The sequence below is a fragment of the Labeo rohita genome, chromosome 5, assembly GCF_022985175.1.
Source record: "Labeo rohita strain BAU-BD-2019 chromosome 5, IGBB_LRoh.1.0, whole genome shotgun sequence".
Taxonomy (NCBI): Eukaryota; Metazoa; Chordata; class Actinopteri; order Cypriniformes; family Cyprinidae; genus Labeo; species Labeo rohita.
The window spans coordinates 14,404,926-14,431,016 of NC_066873.1; the positions used below are offsets into that span (position 1 = coordinate 14,404,926).

General features: G+C 38.0%; 1 protein-coding gene across 1 annotated transcript; it reads right to left on the reverse strand.

Moving 5' to 3' along the window:
- Positions 1-1,187: 1,187 nt before the first annotated feature.
- adamtsl2 (ADAMTS-like 2) lies at positions 1,188-25,862 on the reverse strand. Its single transcript, XM_051111149.1, is given in 20 exon segments — positions 1,188-2,083; positions 3,716-3,860; positions 4,095-4,271; positions 4,350-4,520; positions 4,789-4,944; positions 5,364-5,577; positions 7,776-7,902; positions 8,008-8,108; positions 9,269-9,620; positions 11,666-11,987; positions 12,399-12,574; positions 14,839-14,919; positions 15,403-15,526; positions 15,607-15,752; positions 15,833-15,935; positions 18,825-18,900; positions 19,212-19,354; positions 19,485-19,587; positions 25,457-25,643; positions 25,646-25,862. Coding segments are annotated over 20 exon segments (3,234 nt in total). The 5' UTR covers positions 25,854-25,862; the 3' UTR covers positions 1,188-1,961.
- Between the last annotated feature and the right edge of the window lie 229 nt (positions 25,863-26,091).

Below are 26,091 nucleotides of genomic sequence, written 5' to 3' on the forward strand. Positions count from 1 at the left end.
ACGACTGAAGAAAGAAAAACATGAACATCTTGGATGACAAGGGGAGGAGTACATTACATGTGAATCTTTGTTTTGGAAGTGGACTTCTCCTTTAAGTAAAGTGTTATCAATAAATGCTCAACCAATAAACTTATTTTATGTCATCTAGTTATAAGGCAAGCTATCCACCTTATTCTTCAACACAAAAGTAAGCCTATGGACGAGACTTCCAGTTAATTTTTCAACGCGGAAGTTTTCTGTGAATGTGCGAGAATTCCGTTTCATTAGCTGTGGTAGGGAAATAAAGAGAAAAATAACAAAATGCAATGAACGGTAAAACTGTTTGCATTACAAACCAGTGTGTTCATAATTAAGATAATACATTCAAATAATATGATAAGACACACCAGCTTGTAATATCAAGCAGCAAAACGACCTGTTTTTTGTACAGCTAAAAATAGCTGGATGCGAATGAGACAGAAGCCAGACCCATACAATTTACAAATTGCTGTGCTCACTCTTACGGGAAATATAAGGTGGACAAGGCAAGATTTCTATTTCAAGATTTTGTTTAGGTTAAGTTAAAGCACTTAAATAACTAAAACTAAAAACTAAACATTAATATCAACATACAGAAAACAAAAACTAATAAAATGACATAAAAAACGCACAAAATTGCTAAAATGTTTTACCTAAAATGAAAACAGAACCTATAAAAATAAAATTAAATCCAAAATATCAACTAAAACTATCATAGTATATTAGTAATACTAAAATAACACTGAATTACACCTTATTAATTAATGTAAATGACATTATATTAAAACTTGTACGCACAAAATTGCTAAAATGTTTTACCTAAAATGAAAACAGAACCTATAAAAATAAAATTAAATCCAAAATATCAACTAAAACTATCATAGTATATTAGTAATACTAAAATAACACTGAATTACACCTTATTAATTAATGTAAATGACATTATATTAAAACTTGTACGCACAAAATTGCTAAAATGTTTTACCTAAAATGAAAACAGAACCTATAAAAATAAAATTAAATCCAAAATATCAACTAAAACTATCATAGTATATTAGTAATACTAAAATAATACTGAATTACACCTTATTAATTAATGTAAATGACATTATATTAAAACTTGTACTAAAATTATCCAACCAAACACAAACCACAGCATTTCACTGGAGTATAATATTTATTATTTATAATATTTTGAGAGGTACACAGAAGTTTTCAAAATCAAATGACTTACATTTGACTGCCTTTTGTACTTGAGGTAAGGTAGTACAATATATTAGGTTTAGTGTGTCTTAGTGAAACAATATATGAATCAGATACAATTTCATCTATAGTACGTTCAAGTGTCAGGACTCACTCAGTGACAAGGATAAATGACTTGGGTAGGTCAAGTTCTGCTAAATCCATTGTCAATTCAAATCGAATGAAATACAAAAAAATGTATGAATCAGATTCAGAATAAGAGAACCCAATAAAACTACTGCTGCGACCAATAAATTAACATAAGCCTAGGTCTAGCAATAGTTCAACCGGATAAAAGTCAACAGTAGAGCGTAAGAGCCAGCAGTGGCTTGAGGCTCAGCCTGTGTTTGGATGTACAGTACTAAATCAGCCATCTTCAGCCAGAGGTAACATTCAGTATCGACCTCTGCCACTGCCAGATAATAAATGTCCAATGAAACCTGACGAATAATAAATACTTCTAAGACATGCAATATAATCCTCTGAGCAATAATCAAATAATTTAATATTTCCTTACTGTGTCCCACAATCACAGGACACTGTCATGAAGTAGGTATCTTTTTTTGTTTTTTTGTTTTTCTAATACTGACAGTAATGCAGTTTTATGGATCTAGCTTAAGATATAAACAAATACGGTTTCAAACTTCCCTTGTACATTGTAGATGACGTGAACAGATGAAAACTTGAGCGGTGGAGACCAGCTAGGAAGCTCGAAGATTACGGCAAGAGTGGCAACAGGCCTTGCTGTAATACCAGTGACTGCACAGATTCACCTTCAGAGCCAGAGAGCAGTTGGTGGTGGGACGATCCTGGCAGTTTTCATCTGGAGAGGCAAAATTCATGTTATTTATGATTGCTCCAGATCTATAGCACATATTTGGCTACTATAATATGTAAAATTACAGTCAGAAGGCAATGCTTCAGAGTAGGATAGTTAACCCAAAAATGAAAATTCTGCCATCATTTATCACATGTTTGTCCCTCCAAACATGTATAAAATCATAAATATAATGAATGCAATAACAAAGACTAAAAAAGGACAAGGCTGCATTTATTTGATTAAAAATACAGTAAAAACAGTAATACTGTGAAATATTATTACAATGTTTTCTATGTCTATATACTTTAAAACATCATTTATTCCTGTGATGGCAAAGCTGTATTTTTAGCAGTCATTATAGTGTCACATGATCCTTCAGAAATCAGTCTAATATGTTGATTAGCAACGTTATGCTGGTTTATACTTTTTTGGAACCTGTGATACTTTTTTTCAGGAACCTATAATGAATACAATTTTTTAAAGAACAGCATTTATTTCAAATAGAATTTTTTGTTACAAGATAAGTCTTTACTATCGTTTTTTATCAGTTTGACAATTTAATATGTCCTTGCTGAATAAAAATATTAATTTCTTTAAAAAAAAGTACTGACCCCATGGCAGTGAACAGAATTGTTAAAAAAGGTTTCTATTTTGAAACAATGCTATTTCTATTATGAAAAAAAATATTGTATTGAAACTGTACTGATCCCAAACGTTTTATCGATTTAATATGAGGAGGCAAACTCCTTTTTTTTTTTTGTATCAAATGTAAATTCATATCCCAGGCACTTTTTTTGGTTAAATAAACAGTACTTACACTATCAGGAAAAAAATATGTATATATATATATATATATATATATTTTTTTTTTTTTATTTATTTATTTTTTTTTACACATTACAGTGTGATCAATATTCTGTTTATTAAAGCCAAGTATCCAAAATAATATTTCAAGGCATTAACAATTTAAACAATTTTTTGTGAAATTACGTTCAGCTATTCTTTTTAATAGTTAACTTTTAACTTTTAAAAATTTTTCAGATCATCAGTTATCAAAGCTCAGTAAATATTGGTCACAGACAGCGAGATTTCTCACTAAAAATCATGTTTTTAATGTCATTTTAAGTCTTATTTTGACATAACAAAGTATTTATATCTGTGTGTAAGTTGTTTACTTACTTTTTTTTAATTAGTCTTCCCATCAACACCATTATATTGGTTATTCAGATTGATTTGTGAACACATAATCAGTCATATTCAATCAAGGCATTGCCTCCTCTCATGTGACTTTCTGTCATTCGTTCTCAGTTACCCCCCACCAAACTCACCGCACGCTTTAGGGGGTCTGTTAAAACTCAATGGGCTAAGGGGAGGAGAAAGAGATGTGGACTCCTGCTGTAACTTTACCTGCTGGTGTCACTGTTAGACAATGTTTCTTTAGAAAAATGATTTGTACAGTTTTTAATGTTATATTTTGTAATATTGGCATTGTTTTATTTTTGTACTACACGTTTTTTTGAGGAAACACTGCCTCCCTTGCCTCCTCTGAGGAATCGTCCCTGATATATATAAATACACTGTATATACATATAAATACACACAATTTATTTCTCAAGTGAAATGTTTAAGGCACACCTGGGGGTTCAGTGGGGCAGGGCTGGAGTGCACAGGTCTGCTTGTTAACAGGTTTGGTCAAAGGGTCGCATCCACGAACAGGCTCTCTTCCCTGGTAACACTTCACATCTCTCATTCGCACACCTACACCACAAGTCTTGGTGCACTGAGAAACAGTTGAGTACAAGCAAGAAAAAAGAACAGTCAATCACACTTGAACTTGAGAGCCTTCACTCGAGAAAAGAAAAATTTAAATTTAAAAATTTAAAATTTAAAATTAGTTGTGTCTTAAAACCTAGTACACTCACTAAAATGACTGTAAATGTCTATATGGGCAGCTGTCTGGCAGACACTGGTTGTATTTACTATGAGAAACTGAATATATGTTTAAATGTTTCACCTCAGACCATGGTGTTGTGTACCACTTGAAGCATGGCCTCTCAAAGCAGGTGTCCTCATCTACTGGTCGCTTACTGTCGTCACATTCCTCATCCTCCTGGATCTGAACCTTCCCACCCGTGATGCCGACACACAGCACAGTCCTTCTTTTCACACCGCGTCCACATGTTGTGTTGCACTGGGAGACAGAACGCAATGATTACTGGAGGAATATTGATAAATCATTCATTTTCCAACATGTAAGTGTAATTTTCACCCTCTCCCAGTCTTGGGCCAGCCAGTGTGGAGGGCATTCGTTGTCTCCACAGGGGTGAATGGCCAAAGGTTTGTTCTCAGGTGAGCATTGAGACTCAGGTACGACTCGGCCCTCTGGTGTTTTGCAGTACACATGCCGCACTGTTTTTCCTTGGCCACAGACACCTGAACACTGAGTAGAAATAGAAGAAGAAGAAGATTTTAACATTTGAAACATCAAATTAAAATGGCAAAATTAAAATTGTCATGCTACTTTTTTCATACTACTCTCACTAAAAATAAATGACTTCCTTTTTCACTTTGCTGTTTCAAATTAGTGTCACTTTGAATCCCTTTTGTTGCTTTATTGCATTGTGCTTGATCAAAACAGTGTTAAAGCGTTTTAAACTGTTAAACATAATGTGTATGCGTTTGAAATCTTGACAGTGTTCCCGTCTCACCGGTCCCCACTCAGATGTCGTCCATTGGCGCTCACATGGAGGGCCGGTGCAGTTTTTGGTAGATGCTGGCTGAGTTGCCTCATCACATGCATGAGTTTCTTCTGAGCATCTGACCTCTCGAGTAACCAGACCCCTGCGACCACATTTAGCTGGACACTGCACAACAAACACAATAAGGTTCTCCTCAGTATGCTAATTTGTTAACACTGACATTGTCCAAACATATCAGCTTTCTGATTAACAAATGCACAAGAAATACACTCCATTTAACAATAATTAAGCATAATGTATTTTTTAAAAAGACTCGTTTTCAGAGAATATATTTTATATAAAATCTTGCTTTGTAATGAAGATTTATGCTTCACATGAAAAAAAATTGCCAATGCAGTAAAAACCTCAAGATATATCTCTGAAAATAGTTCTTATATTACAGATTTTCTACACATTTGATCTTGTTAAAATAATGCTTAGAAATTTCTACTGGACCTAAGTACTTATGAAGTATTTATTTATTTATTTATTGCAGTTTTCGGAGGCTATAATGAAGACTTAACTTCATGGGGCTCTTAACCTACCTCAGACCACTCAGCTACCTCCCACTGAGGGCCACAAGTGGGGCTTTTACAGGACCGGCGCTCTGGGGGGCGCTCTAGCTGTGCCTCTATGCAGAGGTCACTGTACACGGAGCTGTCTAGGCCGGGAGCCAGCATCTTCCAGCAACGCACGAGGCGAAACTGGAAACCTTCTCCACAGGTCCGAGAACACTCACTCCAGCTGCTTGCTTCCCATCTACACAGAAAGACCACAGTAAGAGTTTTTTGTAAAGTACCACTTTTCATGGGACATAAAATGATTGGAATGACATGAGCGTAACTAAATGACAGAATTTTCATTTTCTGTTTCTATTATATGTTTCTTGTCTTTTCTACAGAGCCCTTCACTGTGGAATTGTGGATACGTATTAGGAATTCTTTCCACAACTTAATAATTTGTTACCTCATTTTAGGTAAATCATGGCCACATTGCTCCCTGATTTTAGTTAGATTGTGGCTAATTTAGCTTTGGATTTAGCTAAATTAGAATGAAGGGATGAATGAGCACAATATGGTGAGAGAATATGAGGGAACAAATTAATGAAATGTGGCAATGGATTGATATGTTGTGAGAACAAATTCTTCAAGTGTTAATTCACCCAAATAGGAATATTCTGTCACTTTACTCACCCTCATATCATTCTAAACCCATAAGACTTTTGGTTAATCTTAAAAAAAACCCATACTGAAATATTTTTAAGAAAACCTCAGAGGGTTCTCTTCCTCTTTTAAAAGTGCAGGTTACTAAAACTTAGAAGATCCAAAAAGGTCATAAAAACACCCCAAAATTAATCAATACATATAAAATTTATTATGTACAAAGTCCATCATATATGGTAAACATCAAATCTTGTATATACATCACATGATAGTACAAACCTCATTGGTTTTCGCGTATCACAAACACACAGTTAAGCTTCTGTGTGTACCATGTGTAATTTGCTCTATGCATAGGGCCCTAAGATTTTCGCGATGTAGAAAACGTGGACAGAAACGCAGAATCCAATCATAAAAACGGAATTTACCGTATAATACAGAATGTCACAAAATTTTGGATGGATAAATCAAGTACAAAGTAGGTCAGTACACTTAAAGCAAAATATGATAGCAAAACATACTAGTGTCTGTGAATATTTAGCAGAAAAAACACTATTTAAATATGAATCCTGCATGTTCTGTGTCTCTGTGTGAATGAATGGTGCAAACACGCCGTTTTGTTACTGCTCACATTGGTTGAACAACCTGAAGAAATTGTAACAAAAATAATATTACTTAAAGGGGTCATCGGATGCCCATTGATATGATTCTTTAGGGTCCTAATGAAAAGTCTATAACATGTTTTGGTTACATTTCTCAATGGTAGTGTAAAAACACCTTTTTTACCTTGCCAAAATCAGCTCTGCAAAAATTATCCTGTTCTGGTCGAGGTTGCTTTAAATGTTAATGAGCTCTGCTCACCCCGCCCCTCTCTTCTCTTTGTGGAGCTGCTAAACTTGCTAACTAGCACATTATTAGGAAATAAGATGATCGCAAAGATTCATTAAAAAAACCCTTATACTCACTTCTGCTGTAAGTGAAGATAGTGAAGAGAATAGACGAATATATGTAGATCGGGAGGCGCATTCCCTTTACAAACAAACGTAATCCACTGCATCTTCAGCAGCTCAGGTGTCGGGAGTAAATGATGACCACTATGTTCATTATTACATCCAGCAACACAACACACTCAATTGCTCAATCAGAGATATTCTAGTCTAATTTACATCCCTGCTCCGGCATAGAAACAATGGAGGTCGGACTGTTACAGCTGATTTAAGGCAGGTCTGAGGATATATAGATAGTATATATATATATATATATATATATATATATATATTTTCTTTTTCTTTTTTTTTTAATCAATTAATTAGAGATTCTTTAGATTACTACAATTTATTACAACCATTAAAATGGAATCCAGAAAACACAAAATTTGGTGAAAATAAAACTGAATTTGAGAAAAAACATTTCATAGAGCATTAAAAATGTAATTGTTAAACATTGTGTATGTTTCATGATTTCAAATAATTAGAGATGTTTTCTTATTAATAAAAGTTAATTTAACCATGAAAACAGAGTCTAGAAAAATGTAAACAGAAAAAATGGAAAAATCATATAAAGCTTTTATATCTCTTCACAAGACTTGAACTAAACCACTCAATTCATATAGATTCGTTTTACAATGACGTTATGAGTTTTCCAAATTCTTATGGGTTTGGAATGACATGAGAGTGAGTAAACAATGAGAGAATTTTTGTGTGAACTAACCTTTTTGTTAGTGGTCGTGATATCTATTGTTTTTCTGTATGTCATAAACAGCATTCTGCAATTCTGTGATAATCACAGTACACGCACCTGGGCTGGCATTCTCTGCCAATGCAGAAATCATGAACTGGCTCTGGTCGAGTCAAAGCGTCACAATAAACATCATCCACTTCAATGCCATCATACCGCACACACATGGCAAGCGATTTCGAAACACCTATTAGAAAAAGAGCACGGTATAAATAAAACTCCCCTTGTAAACAAACATGGTTATGAGGACTGTTTATGTGTGGATGTTTGCGGGCACCAGTGTCTTCATTACCTATCGAGCAGGTCATACTGCAGGGCTCCTGTGAGGACAACTTCCAGCGGTACATGTCAGCAGCGCTCAGTTTGTTCTTCTGAAGGAGCCTTTGGTTATTCCTGCGGTAAAGAAAACAGAACATCTCAGACTAGGCCACAGTTCCTAGCCACCTGCACTGTATATTAGGCAGACTGTTTGCGTTTGTTGATGCCGAGACACCAACTGACACTCCAGTCATAAAACCACTAACATTTTTACCATTCCTGGTCACACTCATTACCTTAATGTCAAGACTGGAAAACAACGCATTCCCTCAACTAGACAGGAGCCAATAAAATTTGTTCCTCGTGATAAATTCCTGGGATTTATCTGATGCGACAAGCGTAGTCTGTACCCGAGTGATCTATGGCACTTTTTTTTTCCACCAATAACAAAACAACTTGAATTATGTTTCTCAGAAAGCCCGTCTTCCTTACATTCAAGCTTCTCCCCACCTGGAATCTTTCTCTTCTCTTCGGATACGAGTAAGGGCATTTCATGAGATGTTCTTTATGATCTCTGGCAGAGGGGCTGGTAATGCAGTGTTTGGACGTGGCGGAGGGAACCCAGCATGAATTATAAATATGATGGAATGCAATCCCGCCAGTCTCTGCTTGGCCGTCTCCCCTCGGCGCTCTTTGAATGTCTCAGAGAACGTTAACAAAAAAACCAAGCCAGAGCTCGAGTCTGCAGCACATTCCATTCTCCCACGAGCAGGGCTGTCCCACCCGAGCCCGTCCAGCACGGCTTTGGCATGCCAGGGTGGAGGGCTAAGACCTACTTCTAACATTCGAAAATACCTAAAGAACCAGCTGATAAATGATATGGCTCGCTGGCCTGATCTTGAGGTTTCTAGCAACACGCTCAATTAGAGCTACTAATGAGCTTACTAAAGGAACACTTAGTAATGGTAGCTTCAAGTTATGCCGTCACTTGACAAACCAACATACTGGCTTTTCAGACTTCAAGTTAGAATTGGAGGAGTTTTGATGACTCATCCTGCACTACACAAAATGTTATCCAATCAGACGCCCTCTAGAATGAGAATGCCCCGCCCATTAGCGCCACTGACCAGCAAATCATGCTTCATGTCTGTGATATAATGAAAGCCTATTGGATAGTTTAAAAAACAGAATTATTATAAATGAAATAATTACCATAAAACACACTACAGTTCAAAATTTGGGGTCAGTAAAAAAGATCTGCATATTAGAATGGCAAAGTACACAATCATGTTTACCTGGTGCGATTGCCGCGATTGCGTAAAATGGAAGTAACAGTTCTGTTTAGGAGCAGGAAGTCCCCCGTGTCATTTCGACGGTGCCCGAGGGTGAACTCAAGCAGTGAGCCGTTGAGACCCGCTTGTTCAAGACTGCTGTAGTCTAACTCCAGTGGGCTTTCAGAAGACAAGCCATCTCTCCGAGTAAGAAGCTGATTGGTTGAGATGTTGGCAAGAACCCCGTCTGAACCAATCCTCTCTCCCAGCAGTACTCTCCAGATAAGGTTTTCGGAGTTTACCATGTCCTCTGCAGGTCTGTTGACGGGTACTACGCCAGGGGCTCCTACGCCACTGGGCCAGCTGCAGTTCCCCTCTTTTAAAACAAAGGAGATTTGACTCATTAAAAAAAAGATAGATTCATTTTTGTTTTAAGAATATATTAATTTTACTTGAGGGCTGTACCTGTTAAGGTCTGGGTCTGGGTTTTAAAGTCTGGGTTTTAAATGGATCCCTGCAGATCATTACAATCAACAGCAACTAATTTAAAGGAAGACTCTGCTTTTTTTGAAAATGGGCTCATTGTCCAACTCCCCTAGAGTTAAACAGTTCAGTTTTACAGTTTTTGAATCCATTCAGCCGATCTCCGGGTCTGGTGGTAGCACTTTTAGCATAGCTTAGCATAGATTATTGAATCTGATTAGACCGTTAGCATCTTGCTTAAAAATGACCATATATAATGGCAATATTTTAAAACTTGACTCTTCTGTAGTTACATTGTGTACTAAGACTGACAGAAAATAAAAAGTAGCGATTTTCAAGACGGATATTGCTAGGAACTATACTCTCATTCCAGCGTAATTATCAAGGAACTTTGCTGCCGTACCATGGGTGCAGCAGGCACAATGATATTACGCAGCGCCTGAAAGTGACCTGCACTAAGTTTGTGCAGATGCAGAGTTGCAGCCGGCAGAGTTGACGGCGTAATGTCATTGCGCCTGCTGCACCCATGGTAAAGCATCAAAGTTCCTTGATTATTACGCCGAAATGAGAGTATAGTTCCTAGCCATATCGACCTAGAAAATCACAAATTTTCATTTTTCGTCTGTCTTTGTACATGATGTAACTACAGAAGAGTCATGTTTTAAATAACGGTCTAATCAGATTCAATGATCTATGCTAAGCTATGCTAAAAGTGCTACCGCCAGACCTGGAGATCAGCTGAATGGATTCAAAAACAGTAAAACTCCAGTGTTTAACTCTAGGGGATTTGGAAAATGAGCCTATTTAAAAAAAAAAAAAAAGTGGAGTGTTTCTTTAAGAGGATTACAGCTCATTTCTTAAGTGTTTGTTGTGAATGCTCTCATCAGGACACACAACCTCATTTATATTATTACTGTCAGAGAGACAGTAAACACAGATGGCCATAATTCTTTGAGGGAAATAATTTCTGTGGAGGGAAAATGTCAGGCCTCTGAATTTTTCATCCTTTCTAGCTAATCTTTGTTGAGGGATGATGCATTATAAAGGACTCCATAGGGCCAGTAGAAAGAGGCCTTTTAACTCACTGATGATTGCCCAGTGAACTATGTACTCTCCCTCCGTCTTGTCTATTCTCCACTTACTTCAGATACAGTGAAAGCATATGGTGGCAAAATTGATGTGTCATTTTTAAGGCTAATCCTCTTTTATTGTTTAATTTGTGCAACAAGTAGGTTGTGACATGGGAAGATTTCTCACAATTCTGACTTTTTTCCCAGAACTGCGTGATAAAAACTCGCAATTCTGACTTTTTTCTTCAGAATTGCATGATATAAACTTGCAATTGCGAGTAATAAAGTCAGAATTAAGATATACAAACTCACAATTCAGATTTTTCTTCCCGGAATTGTGATACAAACTTGCAATTCTGACTTTTTCTGAGAATTCCATGATATAAACTCATAATTCTGACTTTTTTTTCTCAGAATAGCATGATATAAACTTTAAAGTCAGAATTGCAAGATATAATTTTGAGAAAAAAAAGTCTCATGAATTCATCTCGCAGTTTTTTCTCAGTTTTTTTTCTTTTTCTTTTTTCTCAGAATTGAAAGTTTATATCATGCAATTTTGACTTTATAAAACACAGTTGCAAGTTAAGTCAGAATTGTGAGCTACAAACTCTTTTTACCACTCAGAACTAGGATTTATAATTCAAAGCTGCGAGTTTATATTTCACAATTCTTTATTTTTTTTTTTACTTTTTTTTTTATTTTTTACAATTTTTTATTTATTTTTATTTTTTATTGTTATTTATTTGTATTAATATGTGTCTACAATCTTTCATTAATAAATAGATATAAAAACATTTAGTATATCTCAAATTTAATTTAATCAATTAAATGACTGAAGTCACATCAAAGAACAAAAACTGATATTTACCTGTATACTGGACTTGTGTGTTAGCATCCTGCTCACAGTCAATGTTAGCCGTCTCGTACACTTCATTGGTTTCCTTGCCAGGCTTTTGACCTTCCACAGCCCGTGGTCCAGTGCTCTGTACCTGGTTCCCCTCCATCTCAGGGACCGTCTTATCAAACACACTCTCATTATGATGTAAAACACTCCCAACCTCCACAGACACCAGACTGGATCCTCCTTGGGGGCCCGTGTAGATGGGGGGCTGGGAGACAGAAGCCATAGAGTCCCTCATCACTGTGTACTCATAGGTGATATAAGGATTTTGGCCGTTTTGGTTCCAGACCTTTGAGGCAAAAGACAGAGACATGTCCAGCAATTAAGAGGAAATTATCATTTGTTATGACAGCATCTCATTTTACACTTACAGGAAACCGACATTCTGGACTACTCTTTCCCACAGTTATTATTAATGCTGCACAAAACCATGGTAATAAAAGTGCACCAAGGTTGAAAGATGTCCAGAATACCATATTTCCTTTTTTGAAAAACTGCGTCATCCTACATTCGTCCCGTAAACCCAGACTGAAGTGAAATAATTGAGTCATTCCTCTTGGGACAATGCGTCAGAATATTACCATTTATGCAGAGTGAACCATTAGACCTTTGGCCTGCACTAAGTCAAAGCCATGGTTAGCCAGCCAGTGAGATTACCCATGAGCCCTTGGCGGCGAAGAGAGGACCACGGCTACAGTACCAGAACATTGATGGGCTGATCGATGGGCCCTTTCGCCACGATGTACTCGATCCCCGTCTCATACACATCAGTAGGCCGCCGGTATTTGAAAATGGTCCCTGCTGCGTGGAAGTTCTGAGGGGTGTCCACTTTATATGCACCGTTGAAGAAAAAGTTCCCTGCTTGGTCGGTCACAGCTGGAAAATAACAAGGGTGAGATATAGTGATGGGAAGACTGAATCATTTTATTGTCCCTCTCGTCTGAGTCATTTTGAGTTAAAATGTTACATATTCAATAGTCCGACTCACCAAACATATCCGCCTGCAGTGCCTTTGCGAAAGTATTCATTTTTTGCACATTTGTTATGTTGCAGCCTTATATTAAACTGCTTTAAATTAGTTTTTTCCACATCAACCTACACTCCATACACCATGACAAAGCTTAACAACAAATTTATTAGGAATAAAAAACTGAAATTATTCCATTGCATAAGTATTCATACTCTTTCCTGGGTATCTTGAAATTTGGCTCAGGAGCACTCTCATCGCTTGTAGATGTTACTACACTTTGAGTGGAGTTAAAGTGTGGCAAATTCATTTGAATGAGTATGATTTGGAAAGGCACACACCTCTCAGAAAAGGTCTAACAGCTGAAAATGCATATTAAAGCAAAAAAACAAGCCCTGAGGTCAAAAGAACTGCCTGTAGAGCTCAGAAACATGTTTGTGTCAAGGCACAGATCTGGGGAAGAGTTCAAAAAAAAACATTCTGCTGCATTGAAGGTTCACAGAAGCATGTAGCCTCCATTATTCATAATGGAAGACACTTGGAACAACTAGGACTCTTCCTAGAGCTGGCCTCCTGGCCAAACTGAGCACATGAGGGAGAAGGGACTTGGTTAGACTGGTGACCAAGAAGCTGATGGTCACTCTAGTTGAACTCCATGATCATATATGCAGATGGAAGAAACTTACAGAAGGACAAACATCACTGCAACACTCCACCAATCTGGGATTTATGGCGGTGTGGCCAAACTCAGCCCTATTCTTAGTGAAGACACATAAAAACACACTTGGAATTTGCAAAAGAAAATCACCTAAACGACCCTCAGACTGTGAGAGACAAGATTCTCTGGTCTGATGAACCTCAATTCCAAGCATCATGTTTGGAGGAAACCAGGCACTGCTCATCACCTGCAGAGTGAAGTGTGCTGGTAACAGCCTCATGCTGTGGGGCTGTTTTTCAGCGGTAGGGACTGAGGGACTTGTCAGAGTAGAAGGAAAAGTCAGTGCACCAAAATATTGAGATAGCCTTAATGAAAACCCAGTCCAGAGCATTCAGAACCTCAGACTGGGCAGAAGATTCACCTTCCAACAGGACAATGAGCCTAAGCACACAGCAAGAGTGGCTTATAGACAACTTTGTGAATGTCCTTGAGTGGCCCATCCACAGCCTTGGCTTGAACGCAATCAAACATTTCTGGAGAAACCTGAAAATATCTGCCAGCCCCCATCCAAGCTGACAGAGTTTGAGAGGTCAAGAGGTGAGGTGAAGAATGGCAGATAAAATTGCCAAATGCAGATGTGCAAAGCTTGTCGCATCATACCCAAAAAGACTTGAGGCTGTAAAGGTGCTTCAACTAAGTAAGGGTATGAATACTTATGCAGTTTCAGTGTTTTATTTTTAATCAGTTTGCAAAGTATTCACAAATCTGTTTTTTGCTTTGTCATTATGGTGTATGGAGCGTAAATTATTTAGCATATGGCTGCAACATAACAAAACATGAAAAATGAAGGGGTATGAATACTTTCGCAAGGTCCTGTATGCAATCTTTGATCATAAAAATAATCCCAACTACAAAACCTTTTGAATGCAGCCAAAGATAAACAATGAGAAACATAAATGATTAGTTTATCTCCCAAATATTTCATTCATTTTTCATGTCACTCCATGAACAAATTGTTCATGAACCAGCCATCACTGGTAAATCTCAAGCATGTAGATAAAGCCTGTTTTGTATGCATATTTTGAATTAGCTTCTATTTTTGTTTTCAGTTTTCATTTAATTTTGGTTAATTATTTTTGTCATTTTTAATGTCCTTTTCCCATTTTTTTTTTTTTTTTTCTATGTAGCTTTAATTCATTATTATATCAGTTTAGTCATTTTACTACTTCAACCTGAATTTATTTCAGTTAGCTACCAAAGTTTTTTAGTTCACATTTTTCAATCTAATATTTATGTTTTATTTTATTTCAGCTTTATTTCAATTAACAAAAACAATTTTTAATAGTTTGAGTTTTAGTCAACAATAACATCGACTACTAGGGAATTACTGTGGGTTCCACTGCACAGATTTGTGCCCCATGTCAAACGCTCGATATTGCAAATTATGTATGAATTATCATCATACTCTGAAAATCAACACAGTTGAAAGTGCAAGCCATTCAAAGGTTTGCTCACCCAGGATATCTGCAGACTTCTTCCTCTCTATTATCTGGATGTCCCATGATCCTTCTGGGATTTGAGTTATGAAAGAATAGCCTTTGAAGAAAGAGTTCACATAATTAGAATTGGTTCCTTGATTTAAGGGAATAGTTCACACAAAAAATTAAATTTTTGTAATTAATTACTCCTCGTCATGTCATTCCAAACCCCTAAGACCTTCGTTCATCTTCAAAACACAAATTAAGATATTTTTGATGAAATCCAAGTGCTTTCTGACCCTGCATAGACAGCAATGGTACTACTTCATAACATTACGACTGGACCACTGATGTCACATGGACTATTTTAACAGTGTCCTTACTACCTTTCTGGGCCTTGAATATGGTAGTTGCGTTGCTGTCTATGCAGGGCCAGAAAGCTCTCAGATTTCATCAGTTTGTGTTCCAAAGATGAACGGTGGTCTTACGGGTTTGGAACGACATATGGGTAAGTAATTAATGACAGAATGTTCATTTTTGGGTGAATGTGGCTTTGGCTTTAATATGAATGGCATTCTACAAAACACTGAACTGACATTACCTAGACTAGAAGCCCCACGGCGAAAGCTCCCAGTAATACGACTGCAGCTGCTCCCATCTCCCTGACATACACCGCATTTATCCAGAGTGTTAGGGGAGAAGAGGACGCCATCACATCCAATGGGCTGCACAGTTTCACATCACATAAGTTTAGGTCACATGCCTGAGAAAAGGAATAAATCTTATAGCACTATAAGCCACTTACTTCACATCTCCCATTTACACACACGCCCCTGTAGTTGCTGTACTTGCAAGACGTTCCATCACGTGCAGGTACCATCAACTGTCTTTGACCATCAGAGGTGGTACAGTGCAGGTCACATGGATTACTGGAGATATGAACGTAGTCATCTATACGAATACAAACGGAGTTTGTTTTAACGTAAATGATACCTTCAGAACACAGCTTTATTAAATAAAATGGCTAATACCAGGATAGAGAGGTTTCCAGTGGTAATTTTTTCCATTGTAAACCTGAGAGTTGAATGACCAGCACTGCTCTTCTCTAAAGCTCCTTCCTGTAGAAGGGCATTCCTGTAATTCACAGAAAGACAGTCTGCTGAATGCTGCTGAATCTTGCTTTACAGCGTATTTGGTTGCAGCTGACATTAAAACCGACTACAAAAAGCATATTATGCATGCATTAACAGTAGGGGTGTAACGGTACACAGATGTCATGGTTCGGTACGTACCTCGGGTCGGGGGTCACGGTTCGATACGATTTCGGTACAATGCTATGCTAAGTTTCTTTTCGCTTATTTTGAACAGACTGTAGTACAAATTATAATTTTTTTCACCTGTGAAAAACGCTAAATATTATATCAAATTATAATGTTATCTATCTATATATACAGTGGGTACGGAAAGTATTCAGACCCCCTTAAATTTTTCACTCTTTGTTATATTGCAGCCATTTGCTAAAATCATTTAAGTTCTTTTTTTTTCCTCAATAATGTACACACAGCACCCCATATTGACAGAAAAACACAGAATTGTTGACATTTTTGCAGATTTATTAAAAAAGAAAAACTGAAATATCACATGGTCCTAAGTATTCAGACCCTTTGCTCAGAATTTTAGTAGAAGCACCCTTTTGATCTAATACAGCCATGAGTCTTTTTGGGAAAGATGCAACAAGTTTTTCACACCTGGATTTGGGGATCCTCTGCCATTCCTCCTTGCAGATCCTCTCCAGTTCTGTCAGGTTGGATGGTAAACGTTGGTGGACAGCCATTTTTAGGACTCTCCAGAGATGCTCAATTGGGTTTAAGTCAGGGCTCCGGCTGGGCCATTCTAGAACAGTCACGGAGTTGTTGTGAAGCCACTCCTTCGTTATTTTAGCTATGTGCTTAGGGTCATTGTCTTGTTGGTCTGAGGTCCTGAGCACTCTGGAGAAGGTTTTCGTCCAGGATATCCCTGTACTTGGCCGCATTCATCTTTCCCTCGATTGCAACCAGTCGTCCTGTCCCTGCAGCTGAAAAACACCCCCACAGCATGATGCTGCCACCACCATGCTTCACTGTTGGGACTGTATTGGACAGGTGAGGAGCAGTGCCTGGTTTTCTCCACACATACCGCTTAGAATTAAGGCCAAAAAGTTCTATCTTGGTCTCATCAGACCAGAGAATCTTATTTCTCACCATCTTGGAGTCCTTCAGGTGTTTTTTAGCAAACTCCATGCGGGCTTTCATGTGTCTTGCACTGAGGAGAGGCTTCCGTCGGGCCACTCTGCCATAAAGCCCCGACTGGTGGAGGGCTGCAGTGATGGTTGACTTTCTACAACTTTCTCCCATCTCCCGACTGCATCTCTGGAGCTCAGCCACAGTGATCTTTGGGTTCTTCTTTACCTCTCTCACCAAGGCTCTTCTCCCCCGATAGCTCAGTTTGGCCGGACGGCCAGCTCTAAGAAGGGTTCTGGTCGTCCCAAACGTCTTCCATTTAAGGATTATGGAGGCCACTGTGCTCTTAGGAACCTTAAGTGCAGCAGAAATTTTTTGTAACCTTGGCCAGATCTGTGCCTTGCCACAATTCTGTCTCTGAGCTCTTCAGGCAGTTCCTTTGACCTCATGATTCTCATTTGCTCTGACATGCACTGTGAGCTGTAAGGTCTTATATAGACAGGTGTGTGGCTTTCCTAATCAAGTCCAATCAGTATAATCAAACACAGCTGGACTCAAATGAAGGTGTATAACCATCTCAAGGATGATCAGAAGAAATGGACAGCACCTGAGTTAAATATATGAGTGTCACAGCAAAGGGTCTGAATACTTAGGACCATGTGATATTTCAGTTTTTCTTTTTTAATAAATCTGCAAAAATGTCAACAATTCTGTGTTTTTCTGTCAATATGGGGTGCTGTGTGTACATTAATGAGGAAAAAAAAAGAACTTAAATGATTTTAGCAATGGCTGCAATATAACAAAGAGTGAAAAATTTAAGGGGGTCTGAATACTTTCCGTACCCACTGTATATAAAATCTGCAGTACATATATACATACAAGGAAAAAATACTTAAAATATATTTGATTTAGTTAACAGATAAACAAGGGTCAAAACAGTGTGACACGTAACGTAGCCTATATATGCTGAGTTTTAGTTCATTTTTGTGACAGAAAGGAAACTCAAATGGCAGAAAGCGACATCCTATTTGTTTTCTTTAGTTTACAAAAGACCTTTTACAGTGATGCATTATTAATAAGTGTTAATTAATTTAATTAATCAGGTGTTTTGAGTTGATTTTGCTGGTATAAGGAAACAGTTTAAGTAATCGCGAACATAAGTTCCAGGCTTCCAGCATTGCTAACTTGACAGCGCAGTTGGTAACGTTACTTTATCAAAATAAAATACAGTGAACCAAACATCAGCGCGCCTGCCTCACTGTGTCACCGTTAGAATGCGACCGAAGTACAGAGCCTATAATTTACATAATAAATAATAGTTTAGCATTTGGATACATCACAAATATGGAAATATTATAGATTATTTGGATTTGTGCCGAATGAGAAAGGTAGGATACAAGAGCACAAAGCTCTATTTCGCAAACCTTTAAAGTTACCTTTGTCAGTGAGAGACTTGTCAGAATCAGTACATGATCACTGTCTAGTGGGCTTTGTTTTCAAGTGCGCAACTCCTGACATTCGCTGTTTTTCTGCTGGTGGTTATCAAACTGGATTGAGGGTGAATTGCCTGTATTCGTTGCGTAAGGCCTCATGCACCGAACCGAGATGCCCGTACCGTGACGGTTCGGTATGAATACATGTTTCGTTACACCCCTAATTAACAGTAAGCCTCAGGTGGAGGTGGAGGTGGAACGTGAGGCTCGCTGTCAAGTCAGGCATCTGGGATGCATTTCTGTTGGACTGTCTAAATCCACTGTGTATGTGTGTTTGTGTGAGGAATGGAAAAAAGATACTGTGGGCTGACCTTTGCATTGCAGAGATGATACTTTTTTGCATTGCCTGTACACGTCATGTTGTCTTTACCGGTCATTGTTTTCTTTCTTTGAAAGAAAGAAATTGTTTGAGTTTAGTAGCGGTTGAATACAACAGGACATTTATTACACTCACAAAGTTTTTTTCCCAGTGCCTAATAAAAAAATGACATGATTTGTGTTCAAGGATTAGAAATGGTTGAAGGAAGAAAACTAAAAACATTTCTTTTCAGTATGTACTAGAAAAGTGGAACAAAAACACTGAATTTGAATAGGTTAAATTATGGAAGCCCAAAAAACGTGATAAATCATAATTACGGCATAACTGTATATGTAAAGTGTAATATGTAAAGCTGATGTTTTGTGTGACAGCCACTGACCTTTGCTTTAGACAGTGTCTCTCTTGTGACATGACGCCTCCTCCACAGGTACGTGTGCAGGCGGTCCATTTTGTCCATTCTCCCCACCAGTACGTGATCACCTCCAGCCCGTCCTCTAGACTGTTAGAGGCAACACCCTCTTCCTTTGGCAAATAAAGAGTTCATTTAGAAAATTAACATTGGAGACTGACATCTATGCTAAGACCAGGCTACAATATATAGGTTTTTTTTAGTGAGAGGTGGGTTTTGATTTATCAAAAAAACAGTACAAACCTGTCCTCTACTTGAGAGATTGCCCAGAGACAGAGCCAGCGTTACGAGACCAAGCAGCACCAGACTGCTCTCCACATACTGGGCCCTTGACCAGATCCTCATCCTGTAGGGAATGAATATTTGGAGAAAAGAAACTGAATAGTTTCTCAAAACAGAGGTTTAATTAATTCTATACAGATCTAAGCACAAAGGAGCTTCAGTTCACATCTGCTACATCTTCTGAGGATATCTTTGAATAGATGACAGTGAGAGTACATAGACATGCACAGTAGACTATTTTTAGTTTTACATTTAGTGCCACAGGCAAAAATAAAGTTTCCAAAAGGGGAGTTTGGCAGTGATGCCAAGAAGAACCATTTGTGATTCCCCAAAGAACCTTTCAGTGATCAGTTCTTAAAGGGACAGTTCACCCAAAAATGAAAATCCTGTCATTAATTACTCACCCTTGTGTCGTTCCAAACCTGTAAGACCATAGTTCATCTTTAAAATACAAATTAAGATATTTTTGATGAAATCCGAGAGCTTTCTGACCCTGACAGCAATGCAGCTGACACGTAAAATAGTCCATGTGACATCACTGGTTTAACCGTAAGAAGAGAAAACTAAAATAAAGGCTTTATTAAACAATTTTTTCTCTTCCATGTCAGTCTCAGCTGCCATTCATGAGAGTACTAGAGGTCGACCAATGTATCGGCACCGATAGTTGATTGGTGGAACTACCGGTTATTGGCAAAAATCCATGCCGATAGTTTTTTCCGGGTTGGGTCCGTTGCTGGAGCGGCTGTTGTGGCGGAAATCACTGACAGCACGTGCCGTTTGTTTAGACACGTGACACTGCGCGCTGCACAGAGCGGGACACTTCAAGGCGGATTTAAAAAATCGACAACGAAACGGAGTGTACAGTATACCGTAGTGCATGTTTTCATGTCATTACTAAGCGATTAATTTGTTGACTAGATGCATTAGTGGAGAAAGGACATCAGTATACTTTTGCCCGTTTGGTAATCAAATAAAGTCTTGTAGACCGCCGCTTGAATTGAATGCGACGCGTCCAGCGTGTGTGATACCGGATAGCTGCGAGTTCTTCTAGACGCAGCACCACACTTTTGCCCGTTTTGTGACTAACATATTTTTATATTTTGATTAGATAACCACAAATGTTCTAGAATAGAAGCAGTTAAATAGTGAAACTACACAATATCCATACACTGTAAAAAACAATCTGTTGAGTCAACTTAAAATAATTTGTAACCTGGCTGCCTTAAAATTTTAAGTTCAGTCAACTCAAAAAAATGTTTATTCAACTTGAAATGTTAAATTATACTAAGTGACAACTTAGATATTTGAGTTGAATCAACTTAAAATGTTAAGGCAGCTGGGTTACTTACCCATCTGTTAAGTTTAGCAAACACAAATATCTAAGTTGTTACTTAGTACAACTTAACATTTCAAGTTGAATAAACTTATTTTAGTTGACTGAATTTAAAAATTTAAGGCAGCAGGGTAACAAATTATTTTAAGCTGACTCAACAAATTGTGTTTTTTATTTTTTACAGTGTATGTATGCAATTTCAATACTGTGGCCTTTGTGTAGATAAGATGGCCATCTTTAGCTTGATTGTTGATGTAATGGTAACACTTTACAATATGAGTCCATTTGTAACATTAAGATTGATAAAACCTGTAGAATAGACGTATTGTTCCTTGTTAGAGTGTGTTAATTTAAGCATTTACTGATATATTTTAAAAAAATGTAGTTGCTTTTGTTAACATTAATGAACAATGAACTGTAATGATCAATATATAATTAATATTAATATTTTTATTCATTTACAAAGTATGATTTAGTAGGCTACTTTTTTTTCAAAATAGTAGAGCATTATTTATTTTCCGTTCAGTATCCATTTTAAAAACTATCTGTATCTTAATTGGTATCGGCCATTGTGGTCCAACCTAGTTATCGGTATCGGTAAAATCCAATATCAGTTGACCTCTAGAGAGTACCACGACTGTTGACGCAGAAGCCGGCGTTCTGATATAGAACCTGGATGCGCAGCATCTTGTTTACAAGATGAAGAAGATGCACACTGTACATAAAACTGAATATTTTAACAATGTCCTTACTACCTTTCTGGGCCTTGAACATGCTAGTTGCCTTGTTGTCTATGCAGGGTCAGAAAGCTCTCGGATTTCATCAAAAATATCTTAATTTGTGCTTTGAAGATAAGTGAAAGTCTTACGGGTTTGGAACGACATGAGGGTGAGTAATTAAAGACAGAATTTTCATTTTTGGGTGAACCCTTTAAAAAACCTGTTTTATCAGTGTTAAGAACATTTTAACAATTTAAAGAACCTGTTTCCACTATAAAGAACATTTTGGCTCCAAGAAAGTTACAGGTTCTTCATGGAAGAGGCCCATAAAGAACTTTAAAAAGAGTGTAGATAATATATGAATAAAAGAAAATGGTGTTACGTCCTGTCCTTTTTAGATGCATTTTTTACCATGCATTTTTGACAAGCAACCATTTACTTGGGTGTATGAAAAAGATCCTCGGATATTTTGCTAAATATCTCATTTGATTTAACAATCGGAAAAAAGTGTTTCATACATTGATCATTTTGAGTTATATGAGGCGAATAGACACTTTTTTGTTTTAGATGAATCAAAAATGCTACAAATAGCTCCTTTGTGCACTTAAAATCCACTTGGCTTAAAAAATATCAGTGGACACGTGCTCTCGCAGTTTGCATGGGCATGACGTTTCCATTGGCAGGAGAACATGAAATGCAGTAAAAGAAAGTATGAGGTTCTCTAGCTTGTATTCAATTGACCAGTGATGCAATAACATACATGCATATCACTGCATATTTAAGGAGACACTGCCACTGAAAAAAAAATTACACAAAGTTCTCCAGTTCTCCTCCATCTCATGTCTCCTCATCAGACCTGCGCCTCCAATTAGGTAGGCTCCTTAAAGTAAGCAAACGGATCGTCTCACTCTGTTTGCAGTCTGGCTTTTCCTGGCACTAAATATTGGTGACAGGTGTCTTAAACTACCCACTGGAGCACCTGGAGTTCATTATCCACCCCAGACACAGCTGGAGCACCGCCAGCTCGCCAAACACTCGTCTCCCACAGACCACGCAGCGAGGCTGCAACGGGCCGAGACAGACCTTCCTCTTCTGAGCTTCCCAGGCCACGAAAGAGAGTAAACACAGGCTAACCCCCTCCCCGCCTCCCCCCCCCTCCCTCTCTCCCCAGGGGCCTCTGCTCAAGGGAAGAGGGGTGTTTTTCTTTCCCTGGCAGCAGACAGACAGCAGGGCCATTCCCCATTTGGGGGGGCAAGCCCTGTCTATTAGCTGGAAGCAGACTCATCCTTCTCTGGAAGAGCTTCTGGTCACAGGGACCAGATGCAAGGATTCCTCAGTTCTCAGCAGACTTCTCACGTCCACTGCCTTCAAGTGGAAAATCAATGTTGCGGCATTCTGTCAAACAGGTTGAGGTACAAACCCACAGCAGGAGGACAGTTAAGACGAGGTTAAGCACGCAAGCGCTGAGAGACCAGCAACAAGTGTCATGACACACATTTATACAGATGAAACTGAAACACTGAGAGCAGATAATCGATAAAAAACATCAAGTTTATATCTATGAATTTGTCAGATACTTGTATTTGTCAAAGGGATTTCAAGCTATGGATTTGAACGATCACATCTATTTAGGCTTCAGGGAATAACTGACACTATACAGATATTATAACTGCTATTACTTTCTTTTTATTTTTGTGCTGTGATATAGATAAATCAGGTGAATTAGAAGAATTACAGTAAACTATAAACGGTGCAGTACTGTAAAACTACTTGCATAGGCGGAGGGTGAACCAACTCCAGAGTAAGGCTCAAAGCAGCCGAATCTATAACTACAAGCATCATAAACTGTTCTCTTTTTAGGAAACAACCACACATGGGTGTCATGTAGGCTGATAAAATATTTTTAATGGGACTAAATTTATATTTAACGTGATTACAATTACCAAGTACCGTGGTCACAACCTTACACACCTCCGCCTATATGCCTATATGCCTATATGACTATTTGCACTACAAACCAGTGTATTTATGATTTATGATAAAGTAATAAATTTAAAACATGATAACAAACACTGTGGGATTTAGTTTGAAACCATTTTTACTCAGAAATTGCTAGTACCCAGCAGGCACCAGACGTCAATACAACATCAGGTTGATAATGGACCCCAGCGTCGGACAGACGTTGCATTTTGTTTGAGAATGAAAATCAGGTTGACGTCAATTTGATGTTGACTGAATGTTGGATTTTGGTTACACAACCTAAATACAACAAAATATCAACATCAGCTGACGTCAGTATTGGACATCAATTTAAAGTTGATGTTACACCTTGAATTTACATTGAATTTTGGTCACCCAATATCGCAACCGAAATTTAACCAAATATCAATGTCTTATGTTGTGTGCCTGCTGAGTAAATTTCACAAACATCTACAAAGAAATGGCACGTAACACACTGAATTAAGCTTCACATTTTGAGGCAGAAAAACTGAAATATGTATTTTCTTGTAAAACATAAAAAAATGTTTACAATGTACACTCTTAAAAATAAAGGTGCTTTAAAAGGTTCTTCACATTGATGTCATAGAAGAACCATTTTTGGTTCCACAAAGAACTATTCAGTTAAAGGTTCTTTAAAGAACCATCTCTTTCTTACCTTTTTATAATCTGAAGAACCTTCCTTGTCCACAAAGAACCTTTTGTGAAACAGGAAGGTTCTTCACATGTTAAAGGTTCCTTATGAAACCATTTAGACAAAAAAAAAGGTTCTTCAATGGCATCGTGAAGGACCTTTATTTTTAAGAGTGTACCAAACAGAATCAAGTGCAGACCAGAAGCCTTAGTTGCTCTCTGGATTACACAGCTGTCTGGAATACTTGATTCTGATTGGTTGATTGCAGAAATTAGAGGTCAGATATTTCCTAATATTCACATTATCCATGGCAAAACTGTATACTATTCTACATACAAACGCAGCTGGTTTCATCTTTTGTCTCAGTTATCAACTCTAGTGAAAATCACCTAGGAAGACTATAGTCTTTACATTACTGTAATATTTTTTTAGTGTTTGTCTTTTTGCTAGCCAGATTGTTTCATCCATTGTAAAATCATTTTAACTTTTTTATTTTTTTGGCAAACAGCCAAGTAATCAAGATAATGTACAGTTTTTATAAAAAATAAGTAAACAGGTGAAGCATTTTGTCCCTGAAGCTCCATCTTCCTCATTTAGTTGCTTGACTTGTGTCTACACTTGAGCTGCTCACTGATTTCTTGTGGTTCTCCTCATCCATTCATCACCCGTGGTGATTTATTTAAGTAAGTAGCTATTTTGAAGATTAATCTCAGATTAATTTACTTCTTGATTTACAATGTCAAAACCACACATTCATTTTCTAGAGATTTTTCTGTCTGACATTTCAAAACATGACTTAATAGAGCTAAATATATTATCCTACATTGACTTCTCAATAACACACAGTATGACCTCACAGCAAAAGCACCACTTCCATGTATTTACTACAAAATTAATCATTTAAAAAATGTACCAAGAACATTGTCTACTTTGGACTTAAAGTAAGTCTGCAGCTGGACCTAAAAAAAAAGAAGAAAAAAAATACAGTGCCACAGTACTATCACATGACTTTTTTCCCCCCCTGGATGACCATTACTGTCACTTTATTTTACTTTCATCCAGCTCTTTGCATCAGCAGAGCAGTTAACACTGTTTGTTTGGATTTGTGGAACAAGTGTCTAGTCTGCTTGGCTTCCCATGCTCTTTCCCAAAACATTCAGCACGATTCAGCGACATGGACACACACACGCACGCACACACACACACACACACACATAGAGTCAGTCACACAGTAAATATTTGCCCTTACCTGCAGTCCAGGGGCAGTGTTGGAGCTGAGTGCTGCTTGGACAGTGTGGGTGGTGCTGGTGGTGCAGTGGTGGTTTCTAATGGTGTGCTCTGAGGATGTGCCTTGTAAAGAGGGTAAGGTGTGCTCCTGCATCCCTCCTCTCCCCCTTCCTCTCCTCCTCCCTCCCGCTTTCTTTCCTTCAGCCCCAGCAGGAAGAGAGTGGCAGCGTTTGGGAACGCCTACGTGAAAACACTTTCCCGGCTGGTGCCAAGCTCATGGGCTGCCGCTGCTGTGTGGTGGAGCCGAGCCACAGTGCCACAGACTCAGCCAAGCTGCTGTCTACTGGTCTCCGCTCGCAGACAGACAGGGAGGAAGTTGCCGTTTCCCACAGAGAAACCCCCACCGTACCCCTCCTCATCACACCAGTCCATTCACCCTCCACACACACACAATTTGTCTATGCCAGATCATCCTTTTATGCTGTGCAGTAATTCTGTCTTACCTTGCATGTCCCACTACTGCTGAGAGACCCATCGGTACTACAGGCCACAGTGTAACTTAATGGGACTTTCGATAACAATCCTAATGACAACAGTGAGCACAACAAAGATGGAGATAAGTGTCTCTGAAAAAGAAAATGTAATGGTGACCAGACA